We start from the raw sequence: 14,799 nt of genomic DNA, 5'->3' as shown, positions 1-14,799 counted from the left end.
TGTACCAAAGTAAGTGCTGTTTAGTACTTTTCTAAACGTGGGTACCGCACATTTCCCAGAACCACCTCCTTATATTTCAAGTTTGTTAGCTCTATCCGTTCATATGCTGCAAAATTGTAACAAATATAGTACATTGTAGTACTTATCGAAGACTTTTAATTCAATTTCCAAATACCCTTTGGTACATCTATCCTACCTCCATCACTGACCCTAATTCCAAATTTAAGACTTCCAGCTCTACCGGTTCGCCAAATACAAATGGTTCCATATTTAGTACATTTTATGCTTTCCAAAAACTCAGCCTTATCTGACACGCTCGGACTAAGAGTGCCCTTACCGTCAATTTCAAACTGGTTATATCCCATCAGTGAGTCAAGATAAATGAAGGCTCGAACCTTTTTTTCATGGGTAGAACCAAAGAAAGGACTCATTTAACGCAGCCTACCGGAGCCGCAATGGTGAAGATAAATTCTATCGCCTTTGGGCCAATGAGAAATCAATGTGCTGATCATAGTATGGTTTTTGAATCTACTAATACTTCCCTCCCACCACTCATGAAAACGCGTGCCAAATCGCACCAAATTGGTTACTACTTTTCACTCGTAAACTCACTTCATTATCAGAATACGAACAAGAAATGTTTAGGCAAAAATTTCCAAATGTTTAATATTACAAACAACGTTGGTCAACTTTTTAATTACACAGTCAATTAAATATTTATGTTTCTGTTTTATTAATTTAATTTATAACTCTCGCAACCATATCTTCACACTATTTTCATCTCTAACTATAGCTCAAGTGCACTTTTCAACACAACAAAAACACTATAATATAATTTAATATTTTTTTACTAATTTCACTTTTCTAAAACTAAAGATCTCCAAAAATTGAATACCTAAACCAAAACTGATGTACCTATTTGCTATTCAAGACAAGAAAATAACTATTAAAAAATATAAAACACAACATATTTATTAATATACATATACTATATTGAAATTTATTAAAAAATTATAGATATTTTTTAGTAGCTGATAAAAATTAAAAAACAATTATTAGTTAATTATAATGAAAGAAAACTAAAACATATAGCGAAGAACAAGAACAAGCACCAACATTTATATTACTTTATTAGTTTTAGTAATTTAGTAATTCAAAAAAAAAAACTGTAATTAAACCAATTATAATTCTAGGGAATTGTATCCAACTAACTAATGGCAATAACTGCTATACTAACAATTGCATATGTAGTGAAATCAAAAATTTAGTTTTTAAGAAAAATTAAGAAATGTTTTACAATATCGATCGATAGCCAATTTTAGGTAAATTTTGTTATATTTTCTTTACGTTCGAAATTGTGAAACATATCTTGACTGAGAAATTTCTTTGCAAATAATTAACAAAAAATAGCCAGAGTTTTGACAAAACCTTTTCTATACAGGTTCTTCATAGGAGCCAATGACCAGTAATAACTCTAATTTCAGCTTTTCTCAGGTTCAACTGTTAGTTTGTTCTTTTTGTTGACAGAGTCGGCCAGATACACATTGCACATAGGTCAAAAAACACCTTCAAATTCCGGAAGTGGTGAATGATGGGTGGTTTGATCGATTGCTAGATCTGTGGATTGAGGTACTTTCCTTGTTAGTTCGTCTGCTTTTCATTACCTATGATGTCACAGTGTCCTGGTACCCAGCACAGCCAATAGCTGTTAGTAAGTGGTTCCAAAACTGCTCTACACTCCAGAACGACCTCAGACTTGATGTTACATGATGGCTTTAAGAGCCGCCTGAATATCCACAAAGATAGTGACCGATTCAACGATCTCTGCATCCAAATAAATTCAGCTGCCTTCCAAATCGCGATGATTACAGCTTGGAAAACACTAGGTAAGCTCAATGTCTAGCCTATCACAGTAGACGCCAGCCTCCTGTACCTTCTTCCATCTTGGATCCCCATGTATAAAAAGCCATACCGTCCAGGGGAGGGTTGCTACGGTTCCAATCTTCTCTACGACATCTAGATCGTAAAATCTCAAAGCTGGTGATTTGGTTCGGTTAGTTCTTCACGTTTGTCCAATGTGATACCTTGTTCGTTCCGGATATATCCATGACCATAGGCACAATTTCGCCAAAGATTCTGTTCATGCAGCCGTAGGGCACTACGTGCTGCCTGACAATGCTGAAACCCAGAGGCCTTAAGTTCAGAATTGCGTTCAGAGCGGCTTGGGAAGTGCTCCACGCGGCTCCAGTTATAAGAATCGAGGCTTCTCTATGTCCCTTGTATAGTTAGCTGTATGTCGAATTATGACGCAGGCTGTGCCACCAAACAATAGATTTACAGGATAGGAATGGGATAGAATTCCTGCATGCATAGAGTTCAATCGACCGTATCTTCGCCCTCTCCTCAGTATTCCTGTTCAATCGTAGTCGACAGTCCAGGATCGTGCCAAGGTACTTTGCTTCTGTCGAGAAATGAAGCTGCACTCCATCCAGTTTTGATGAAACAAAGACGGCGAACTTACGTTTCCTAGTGAATGGTTTGTGGACTGAAGTTCTACATTGTTGTACAATGTAAATAACTTTTACCGGCACACACGAGAATCAAACACTTCGTATAGATCTTCTCTAGTGTCAGATATATACTTGGCGATTTTGGAGAAAAAGGATAGTATTTCTATCTCGAAACTCCCAAGAAGTTTATGCCTTATGCTTCGAAGCAAGGGGCATTGATAAAATAGATGTTCGATAGTTTCTGTTTCTGTTTAGACGGCAATAATCGACCTCAATAATTTCCCATTTCGAAGAAAGAGGTCTGATTCTGCAGTGACCTTATGATCCCTATGGTTGTCTTTATCTCTTTTCTGCTCATAGAAATTAATGATTTAGATCTACGTTTAGAAATTATCGGCCAGTTAGATTTTGTGCTCCTATTCCTAAATTCCCCATTCCATTTTGTTGTTACGTTTTCCTCATAAAATTTGCGGATTTTGCCAAAACAAGTAGCTGAATGATGGAGTATAGGGAAATATAGTCACTTCAATGTCTATTGTGAGAGAGTTCATAATATGCTGTCAAGTTTAGGATATTTGCGAGCTGGTAGTGTGGTTGCCAGATAAATCAAGTGGCTCAAGATTTATTATCGCATTCAGAGCAGCCTGAGGTGTGGTTCTAGGATCTCCAAATATAAGGATTGGAAAACAAGTGTACGATGAGCGCTGATAGTCCCTATTCAGTTCTTGGAAGAGTATAGTGCTATTAGACCTTTCTTTGTACGCTCCTCTACGTTTCTTTTTTACGATAAACGGTGGTCCAGGATGGTGCCGAGGTATTGGACGCCCAAAGAGAGTTCCAGAGCTACTTAATCCATTGTAGGTGGAGTTAACGTTGGAATTTTGTGCTCCAATGCCTTTGATATAGGAGTTCTGGGATTTGCTATTTGATTTAAGTCCAGTGATTTTCTGATCACAAGCTCTAGTTACCTTTCCTAGTTTTCAAGGGAACGGAAGAAAGACTAATCGCCCTGTAGTCTTTCGGTAAAGTGTGACTAGGTCCCTCTGCTTTGGGAATGAAGGTCACCGTTACATCTCTTCATCGACTTCCTCCTACAGGAAAACAATGGAGTCGCCCGATACAACCTTCATTATGGTTTAGGATTCCCTCTTTATGAGGAGTATCAGATATCGGCTGTAATGCTTTAAGAAATTTCAGAATTTATGATATAATATTCAAAATAATTAATTTCATTTACTTTGTCAAAACTCGCAAAGAATACGAAAATTAGCTGGCTTATAAGCAAAATCAATAAAATCATATTAGAAATAAAATAATGAGCTTTATTGCAATTAGCTTTTAGAATAGAAAAACAAACAAAAAAATGATTAGTAAATTAATGTGTTTTAGCTGAAATAATTAGTTTTGGTGTGTATGTCTATTAGTTATAAGATTAGTGAAATTTCAAAATGAAATAAAATACATGAACATCAATAAAAGAAAAAATAAACAAAACAAAATAGAAAAACTAAATGAAAAATTTAACTATTGTGAATGTGAATACAAAATGTGGGTAAGTATATAACGAATAAGGTAAGGAGGGTTATATCGTTTCGGTGCTACAACGGATGTCCCAATCAGTGAATCGGAAGCAAGGAAGTTGTTTGCTAGAAGCGATATCAAGTAAAGGGCATAATACTTTTCTGGACTATTGGATATCATCTTTATAACAGATATGTCATTGGAAATGATTTCTTCTATAAATGAGTGCTAAGATTTTTTAAAGGAAACAGTCTCATTATTTTGCAATTCATATTCAAAAAATATAGAATTTATTTCGTTAGTTTTCTTTTTTAATATATTTGTATGTATATATGCATGTGTTTAGGTGTTATCCAAGCGCAAATTATATTTGCGTTTTTGGAATAATCACGCTCCTCACATTCAAAACTTTTAATACATTTTATCAAGTTAGTAAGTATAAATATATAATGCTGATCTACAACACATTTAATTGATTGAACTCAAATTAGGAAATTTGTTTTTTTATCAATCTTCCAATAAAATCTAATAGAGTCTATCAATTAAACGCATTAACAGCTGAGAGAGAAATAGTAATAAAATAAATTTTTTTTTCTTAATTATTCCAATTTGTTAAAAAAAAAATTGTAGAAATATATAAATTTAGAAAAAATGGATTTTAGTTATTTTTTGTATATCAGCTGCCATTTGTCTACATAAATTTTAGCCATACAAATGGCAAACGCATAAATGTAGTATGCTGTTGTACAGTATCACTTAAAAAATTCCACAGCAATGAGGTTATTGAAGCATTATCAAATTTATGATTCACAGCTGCCGCAGCACCATCATTCATCATCAATCCATTATAGTAATTATTATCAGAATTGCCATAGTTTTGAACCATCGATTGGAAATGATTATCGAATTTGTTGGCCATTTCATGTTCACTAAACTCCTCCTTGTAAGCAAACCAATAGCCCAACTGTTGACGATTAATATCATATTTGGCACATTTCTGATGGACATTTAATTTGGCCATATACTGCTGTTGCGGTAGTGTCAAACGGGATTCGGTAGCAATTTCATTATGTTTTTGCCTCATTTTATCACGCAGGTCCTCTTCACGGTATTGTCTTTCAAGTTTGAGCAATTCAGCTTCAACATTTAAGCCTAAGTGTATGGTATGATTGTGCTGTCGCATGCTATTAGTCATCGATGTCGCTGTTGGTGATGTCGCATTTGATGATACAGATGTAGAGCCGTTTGTGTGTATTAGATCGGTTGCATTCAATAGATCGCGATCAACAATAATATCATTGGATAAACGAGTTGTAGTCTTCGACGAACGATACAATGAAGTTCCTGGGATTTGTGCAGCCAAAAAGAATGCTCCAGCAATAGTCATAACACTAGCGGCATAACTGACAGCCATAACGGTTATATTGTTGAGCAGAAATTTGGCCAGCGTAAAGGAAGGTAACATTTGCATCAATTCTGTATAGGTAAGCCAACCACGTCGTAGACCTTCACGTCTAGCCAGTTGTTTTTCTATGCAGGTAAGTTTTTCGAAAAACTGTTCGTTCGATATGTATATGTTCCATTCCTTGAAAAGAAGAAAATTATTAAAATAAGTAATTAATAGATGTAATAAAAATATTAGAGAAAACGTTAATAACCAGTATATTATATTGAAGCTATAATGAACAGTTTAGTCGCCGAATGATTGGATATTAAAAAATTTGTCAATATAGGGCTACTTGACAATATATATTGAACAATTCTAAATTAAAATCAGCCTGTTTTCTGGGGATTACAGATTACTAACATAATTTCTTTAAAATATACAATTTGTAAACGAGTATAAAATATTAAGTTATCACTCAGTTGATTACGAGATCGCGTTTGGAATTTATAACCGAGGGATCACTTGATTGATTACGCAAAAATGGGCTATCACTAATTAACGCTGAAATATTAACAAGTCACGTGTACATTTCGGTCTGCATTCGGTGACCGGATTATATACAAGCAGAGCCTTGATGTTGCCTGCGTACCTCAAGAATGGCTTCAATACTATTCAGACACTAAAATTTACTTGTCTGTTTTGTAGAAAAGTGTGGAAGGAAGAATCCTCATATCGGTATATTCGAAATTCTGATAAGAATTAATATCTTATGTACAGGGGTACCATTTTCGAGATAATTTCAAAGAAAATAAGATCAACATAATGAATTCTAACATCCTTAAGTTGAGGTGGAAAGTTCTTATTAACAGTTCACGCAAGAGATGCCTCAAAAAACTATTGAAACCGAATAATATGGTATTCTTAAAAGCTTTCAAGCAATTAAATTTCCGAGGAAAGCGGTACAATACCACCGATATTTGGGGTGGTATTATAGAAATAATTAATGTATACTTCCAAAATTTTGCTTTTGATGAAGTGACACTTGAAACCAATTACATTTGAAATCGTTTATAATGACACCAATTATAATGGCGTACAGCATCAAATTTCGCGGGACCTTTGACCGTCGTTATAAGTGATTTCGACAATATCTCCGCTCGATCTTTGATCACCACATGTGAAGCTCACAGCCGACTTCATATCGTTTGCAACTTCATCGTCAGTTTTTATGAGCTCTAAGGGAAGTGAAACCTGGATCTAAAGCCACTGACTTCACCATATTCGCCATTCAAATTCATTTCTTGTGCCACCTCAAATACAGCTCAGGCAACGAGAAGAAATGGCTGTCGCTGAGCCATTTCATTTCATTGCAACGACAGTTCGCTGATATTAAGAATATGTTATTGTACGCAACAACTCCGCAATCTGATGCCTGCACCATTCAACCTTCCTTTACAAAGTTTATACATAAAAATAATTTTTACAATTCAAGAATATATAAATCTAACATAAAACTATTTAAAATATTCATAAATAATACTTACTATTGCGCATAAGAATTCCAATTCTAATTCCTTCAAACGTTCCTCTGACATATTACCATCTTCAGCCCAATCAGATAGATAGATTTCCTCATCATGTCCAGCATAAAACTTTGTTGAAATCATCTATACAGAAGTGCATATATATGTATATACAAAAACAAAAAATGAAAACAAAATTGTGTCATTAGAAATCAATGCAAGGCAAATAGACATAGCAACAGGTGATAAGAGCGTACATATAAAGTACATGCATACCGAGATAGTGAGGGTCTTATCTCACATATGACCTGTTGGGTGGTTAGGCGGTTGTGATTGCCAACCATCACACTTACCATCGAAACAATAAACAATTCTTGCGGTGTTATGCGTCGGACATAAGCAGGGTCTGTGGCATTCAAACGATCCAAATAGATAAGAGCCATAATTAAAGCAGCCGGTGTGGCTGGTATAACACTGGACGCCTCAACACAGGACAAACGATTCAATGTATGACCACGATGAGTATCCGAAAATAGTTCGGACGTTAGTTCAGCCAATGGTTTGGAAACACTCATAGTTTCACATTCAGTGAAATCTTGGCCAAAATATAAGGATTTGCGTATACGTTGCATAAATTCATCGTGTGGCATAACCTAAGGATAGAAAGGCAAAACAAATATTATGGCATATTATCACACAGTATATGGTATTATAACTATAAAAAGTTATAATAATAAGGAAATTATTAATTAGTGTCACACACATACCTTTTTTGTAGTGGTTTTTGGCTTTGTGGTCGCTGCTGCAGAGTTTTTAATGACGCATCCCTGTTTGCGCCCCATTGTTTTTATTTTTTCCAGTGTGTTTGTGGCGTGATATCTAAATCTAAATGGTAGTGGACGAAAATAAACTGTATTTTATACGCTCATTGAATACACAAGTAGCTGTATTATTGGCACATTGACAATTACATTACCTATTTACGGATTTATTTACACAATAGTTATATTTTTAACAAAAATTTACTCTGAGCTGCGACACAAGAACAGCAGCAACACGCGAAAGTTTTATTCTGACACAATATGAAATGGTTACCAAGTACTGAATACTTGGAACTTTCATTGAGTGTGAAAATACAACGCTGCTTTAAAAAAGGTGGCGGTTAATTGCCGCTACAAAGCTTGAGTAATATAACGTTTAGACGTTGAATTGTTGCAAGTTTTTTTTTTATTTACAACTGGTCTGTTACGGATGTTTTGCCGATAGCTGTTGCGTACCGCCTACTGCGGCTCCTGGTGGGGTTCCAACCAGCTCAGTCGGGGCACCGCTTTAGGGGTGAATTCCCAACCCTACCACCATCAGCCTTAGGGGTCGAACAATCAAGAAGGAAAACGGAAATAGAACAACAAACAACAATACAAAATGACAACACACATACGACCATAACGAGGGAATTTGGTGTCAATTATTCCCGCACTTCGCCCGCCCAACCTTGACCCTTTTTGTCCTAATAAACACTTAATTTTAAAGGGCCCCTGATTCCACACACACTCACCTTACTGCAACATCATCCTATCTTCCTCCCTCACAGAAAACAACTAGCAATTCATATTAATCTAAACATTTACACATAAACAATATTTATTAATTTCATTATTTCTTGATTACTTAAACCTAACATAAACACATAGTCAATATTCTGAATTCCTAACACCTAAAGCTATCGATAAGTCACTGTCTCAGACTACCCACGCAATCTATTGAAACGGCTCCTTCTGGCCACTCTATTATATTATTACCTCACCTAAAAGAGCTCTCTTAAGTCGTTATTGGGGAGATTACCATTTGGTCCCCAAAATAGGCAAATGCAAATTTCCAATAAGATATTTGGGGTAACCCTACACTTGTCGCATTTGTTAGGCGTTAAAAATTCTCACAATTTAAAATCTTAGATATTAATCACTAAATACTAACACATAACACACTTAATCTAACACTTAAAATTTAGTAAATATATTTTTGTTTGGGTTTTTTTTTAAATTTTTTGTCATTTGGTGATTCGCTTGTTTTTAATTTGGTCTTTGATTACTAATTCATTTTTCTTTCCACTTTCAGATTTCTTCCAGGCGCTCGGCTCTGGACATTTAAATTTCGACAAAATAAGGGTTACCTGGTTTCCAGATACTTATTTTCCCAGGATTTTTGGACGGACAGACACATCAATTTATTGGCCAACTGCGTCCAAGCTTACGCTGTCGTGCTGTATCTGTTTGGGCTTAAGTGTCTTCCAGCCAACTATTCTACGGCTAAAACCGTGAGCCACATAAATCTTTTTGCCGAATAAGCCCCAAAAAAATCGGATGACCTCCTCCGTGCAACGACTTGGAGGGGTCAATGCTTGCTTTATTGGTTGATGAAGATGTTGGCGTATCTATGCAAAACACAAACATTTAAACACATAAAATATTACCAAATTACACAAACATACTTTATTTTGCTCGCTCACAGGCATAAGGCACTCAACAATAAAAATCAGGTCTTAATAATTTTTTTGGGAATTTTTTGTTTAATTTGGGGATTTTGGTTTGTTTTTTGTTTTATAAAAATTGTAACCAAAAGTATTGTCTCTTGACAAAACACCAAATAAATTTGATCGAATTTTCCCCCCCGTTATGCCTTTTATACCCCCGCAGCCAGATGCCATTTTCCCACTTTTCTGGGATTCTCGCGCATTTTCCTACATTTATCATTTTTCCTTTATCTCACCTCTTGATCCCTACATCTCGACAGGGTTGTATTTGCCAGGCCTAAATTTCAGACCAGATGGCAACGCATGAATTTCTCAACCGCTGTACTGAGCTTACTGTATCCGGCTCACTTTTTTCTGGCCGGCAGCAGCAAACACATCATCTCGGATAATTGCTGCCGGTTGTGTTTTTTTTTATTTTATTTTTATACAAAAAATTATATTCACATGCAACATAGCATAAAGGAAAATAAGAATATCGTAGTAATAGTACGTTTACATTTAACCGGATTTCGTTAACCCAGTGGGTTTCAATTGTCAATTCCATTGTATACATGCCAATTAAATCCTCATAGAATAGGTTAACCCGGTAAAAAGTCCTAATGTAAATGCCGTTTAAGTAGTAGATTATTGCAATGCGGGGACAGATCAAAACTGAGAAAGAAATTTTGAAAAAGATTTCGATTAATTTAAATATTTTGCAGTTTCTGGAAAAGGACAAACGGAATATCCAAGGTATCATTACGAGAACCATTAAAAATGACACCAACTAAATCGATCTCCATTTACTTCGATTTATGATACAAATTTAAATGCACTCAATATCTCGATTTGCTCGAAATCCTATTCTATAACTCTATAAAATAATGACTTCTCCTAAAACTACGCTACAAAATACGTTACAATTGTTAAGAAGAAATTTATGATTTGTGGATGTAGGGCATGCCTTAATTACAAACGTAGTCTCATTTGAGAAATTAATAATGGCAACCCTTTTTAATTTGGAACTCAGCATGGTATAATAATAGAAGGTAACATCAAGTGTTGTTGTACAAAAAACGATACAACAACCACATGGAAATTTGTTGGTGTAAGTTCTACTAGTGTCAACTCATTTGACAGAAAAATGTAAACAAACAAATTATCATCAAATTATTTTTATTTTGAAAATGAAATATTTTCGAATCCTCAAAATAAAAATTGAAAAACATGAAAGAAAATCTATCAAATTTATATTTCTATCGCTTCCACATCTTTCCTATAATTGAGCCATTGCCATATATATGTGTAACACATATGAAAATGCTGGGAATAGCGAGTTATTCCTTGAAGAAAGATTTGCTTCCTCAAACTTTCCCAGCAGGCAGATTGAGTAAATTGAATACAGGAGCACATTTAATAAAGAACAATTTCAAATTGTATGCGTTCCCAATTTTCCTGTTGGGTGATTTTTAAATACATACTTTGTCAAATTCATATTGACACTAGTATTACGTTGGAATCAAATCAGCTTGGATTTGCTGTTACCTTTTATAATTGTACCATGGGAACTCAGCTATCAATTTCAAATTGAAAAATAAATTCCATAAAATTGTATGCATGCCGAATGGCATATTTGTTAAAAAATTGAAAATTTATACATTCTGTAAATAGACATCTACTTTTTTATTGATATTATTCTTTAGATATAACTATAGATGTTAGAAATTAAGTTTTTAGATTATAGAGGCTGCGAACTTCAACATTTTGTAATCATTGTCACTGAACGCGTGTTATGTGTACTTTTCGAAGGAAGATATTTTCATTTAAATTTTGAAAGCTGAATTTGTCAAAAGTAAAATTATGAAAAAATTGGAATTATACACCCGTATGAGACTACCATGGATTTAACCATGGGTAACAACCATCTTATATTTATAAGCTTTAGAGTCAGGGAAAAAATTTATAAATATTAATTATTTAGCAATTTTTGCCACTGAACACATGATATGCGTACATTTCGAAGGAAGATATTTTCATTTAAACTTTGAAAGCTGAATACTGTCAAAGGCAGAAATTGATAATGGCAACTCTTTTTAATTTGTAACTCATCTATCAATAGTTCTGTCTGTTTACTCGATATTTGGTAACAGTTGTAAGTCTGCTTTTCCACATGCAGATTTTTATTTGGCAAATACTTATAAATATACCCTGAAAAATATTTAAAACATATCCACGCCTATAAATATGCCCTGAAAAATATTTAAAAAATTCACGTCTATAAATATGCCCTGAAAAATATTTAAAAAAATCCACCCTGAAAAATATTTAAAAAAATCCACGCCTATAAATATACCCTAAAATATATTTAAAAAAATTCACGCCTATAAATATACCCTAAAAATGTATTTAAAAAATCCACGCCCATAAATATACCCTGAGAAATATTTAAAAAATCCACGCCCATAAATATACCCTAAAAATTTATTTAAAAAAATCCACGCCAATAAATATACCCTGAAAAATATTTAAAAAAATCCACGCCTATAAATATACCCTGAAAAATATTTTAAAAAAATCCACGCTTTTAAATATACCCTGAAAAATATTTAAACAAAATCCACGCCTATAAATATACCCTGCAAAATATTTTAAAAAAATCCACGCCTATAAATATACCCTGAAAAATATTAAAAAAAATCCACACCTTTAAATATACCCTGAAAAATATTTTTAAAAATCCACGCCCATAAATATACCCTGAAAAATCCACGCCCATAAATATACCCTGTACCACAGTGTGGTGAAGGGTATTAAAAATCAACGCCTATAAATATACCTTTAAAAATATTTAAATATACCCTGTATCCCTGTACCCTGTACCACAGTGTGGTGAAGGGTATTAAAAATCAACGCCTATAAATATACCCTGAAAAATATTTAAAAAAATCCACCCTGAAAAATATTTAAAAAAAATCCACGCCTATAAATATACCCTGAAAAATATTTAAAAAAATCAACCCTGAAAAATATTTAAAAAAATTCACGCCTATAAATATACCCTAAAAATGTATTTAAAAAAATCCACGCCTATAAATATACCCTAAAAATGTATTTAAAAAATCCACGCCTATAAATATGCCCTAAAAATGTATTTAAAAAAATCCACGCCTATAAATATGCCCTAAAAATGTATTTAAAAAAATCCACGCCTATAAATATACCCTAAAAATGTATTTAAAAAATCCACGCCTATAAATATGCCCTAAAAATGTATTTAAAAAAATCCACGCCTATAAATATACCATGAAATGTATCCACGCCTATAAATATAACCTAAAATGTATTTAAAAACAAAATTTTGCCTGTTCAGAATTTGCCGTACACGCAAATTCTGCTTTGCTCTGTTCGTTGAAAACAATTTTGTTGACATTTCCTTTTGAACCTATTCGCTTTACTGACACACAGCCGGCTTTTGTTTACAAACCCGTTGTTTTAATTTATGCAAGTGAAATTTAATTTTTAATATTTGCAATTTATATAATAAAATATATAAAAAATAAATAAAATATTAAAAAAAATCTTTAAAATGCAAACACTTTTGACGTTTTTTTTTCTTTCTTTTGTACTTTGATTCGCAAATTTGGCAAAGAAAAATTTGGTAATGGAAAAGCAAGCGAAAATTTTAAAAGAGAAAACAAAAAATTTGCCAAATAAAAATCTGCCTGTGGAAAAGCAGACTCACGAAATGTTACTGGATGTTGTCTGTTTACTCAAAAGTCCAGCAAAAGAGAGCGAAAAGAGAGAGTTAGTTTGGCAGTTATACGCTGAGAACTTACTAAATGTTACTGGGTAAATTTTTTCCAGTAAGATTTATCCAGCACAATTCGATGTATTTCAATCAGTTGTTAATTGTAAATTTTGACAAAAGTCAAGAAATATTTTTTATTTTAAAAAATGTATTCCTTAATACGTCTAAAAAGATAATTTCAAGCATGGAGCAATTATACAAGGTATGGTAGCTTTTGCCAGAAAGGACAAAATAGGGGGATATAATTTTGCTTGTTGTTTCATTCACAAATCATACATTTCTTCCTACCAATGTTGTAAAATCAATCTTGTTGTATTTTTCACATGGTACAATTATAGAATGTAAAACTCCTTGTACATTAGAACTTTTTACCGGATTTATTTAACATATTTGAGGATTTATTTGACATATATGCAAAGGAAATGACAATTGAAACCCATTGGGTTAACGAAATCCGGTTAAATGTAAACGTACTGTAACAGCAAATCTCTGCTAATTTGATTCCAACGTAAAACGGCATATACATTAGAACTTTTTACCGGGTTAACCTACTTTATGAGGATTAATTTGACATATATGCAAAGGAATTGATAATTGAAACCACTGAGTTAACGAAATGCGGTGAATATAAACGTGATATAATACTAGTGTCAATATGAATTTGACAAATTTATGAAAAAATAGGAAACATATGACTGCAAGAGACTTCCTTGTATAATGGTATGTCATAAACTACACATTTTGTGTATGTGTGTGTATGTATGTCAAATGAAATCAGAGTAAAATATTCACGATTTTAGTTATCTGTTGAAAAATGTCAAATATATTTGGCAGTAGAAGTCTCTATCTACATAGGTGTTTTTTATTCAACTCAAGTTGTCTTAGAATGTATTATTGTACCATGCTTACACTCCTTGCAAGAATCTAAATTTTTTTCCAATGTTATGAAGAACAAATTGTACATTCTTGCAGGTTCTGGAACAGACAAAAATATATATCAGGAAAAGCTATTTAACATTACCATGATTATTTTTAGAAATAACCTAAAAAATATAGACAATTATTTTTTCAGTTACTGTTTTAGTAAAGGATACTACAATCAAATCCAATATAAGATCACCGAGTAAGGTCAAGGGATATCTACTTTTTTGTCAAAATATTTAATTTCGAATAAAAAACATTGTTGGTTCACATTACCCGAAGTTTTTTAAAATATTTTTTTTTTTTAATTAAAAAACAAATGCAAGAGAAAATATATTAAATATTGTGAAAAATAATTAAATTGTTAACAAAAAATCATTGCTGGATGTTTCTTTTGACATACGAGTTGACAATAAACGTAGATGTAGGACTGTATTTTTGCTGGAACTTGCCTTGGGGGCCATGATCAAATCCTACACAAACATTTTTAATGTTTATAATAAAATTATTATTTTTCCTAATAAATTTCTAACCTTTTTGATTTTATTGAATAAAAAATACAACTCTGCAACAAAAAAGTGACACTTTGTGTTTATACTATTCGCCACCAGGTGATATTT

The 14,799-nt window shown here is 33.1% G+C and overlaps 1 protein-coding gene across 1 annotated transcript; it reads right to left on the bottom strand.

Annotated features, from left to right (window-relative positions):
- Window positions 1-4,712: 4,712 nt before the first annotated feature.
- On the bottom strand, window positions 4,713-7,933 carry LOC133330043 (uncharacterized). The gene is made up of 5 exons (XM_061538520.1): window positions 7,918-7,933; window positions 7,709-7,826; window positions 7,295-7,594; window positions 6,963-7,085; window positions 4,713-5,616 (listed from the first exon to the last, which is right to left on the bottom strand). The coding sequence occupies exons 2-5, from the start codon at window positions 7,781-7,783 to the stop codon at window positions 4,723-4,725; spliced, it is 1,392 nt and encodes a 463-aa protein (XP_061394504.1). The 5' UTR covers window positions 7,784-7,826; window positions 7,918-7,933; the 3' UTR covers window positions 4,713-4,722.
- Between the last annotated feature and the right edge of the window lie 6,866 nt (window positions 7,934-14,799).

Source organism: Musca vetustissima, unplaced genomic scaffold (genome assembly GCF_032173495.1).
Source record: "Musca vetustissima isolate MV318-11 ecotype Yass unplaced genomic scaffold, APGP_CSIRO_Mvet_v1 utg13306, whole genome shotgun sequence".
NCBI classification, from domain to species: domain Eukaryota; kingdom Metazoa; phylum Arthropoda; class Insecta; order Diptera; family Muscidae; genus Musca; species Musca vetustissima.
Note: the sequence above shows the minus strand (reverse complement) of the source record. Positions and strands in the feature narration are given on the sequence as shown.

Excerpts from the sequence above, each read along its gene's own strand:
- LOC133330043 (XM_061538520.1), bottom strand. The coding sequence starts at position 7,783 with ATGGGGCGCAAACAGGGATGCGTCATTAAAAACTCTGCAGCAGCGACC. Across the intron at positions 7,086-7,294 it reads AATTGTTTATTGTTTCGATG|ATGATTTCAACAAAGTTTTA; the intron begins GTAAGTGTGATG and ends ACTTCTGTATAG. Across the intron at positions 5,617-6,962 it reads TGGAATTCTTATGCGCAATA|GAATGGAACATATACATATC; the intron begins GTAAGTATTATT and ends CTTCTTTTCAAG.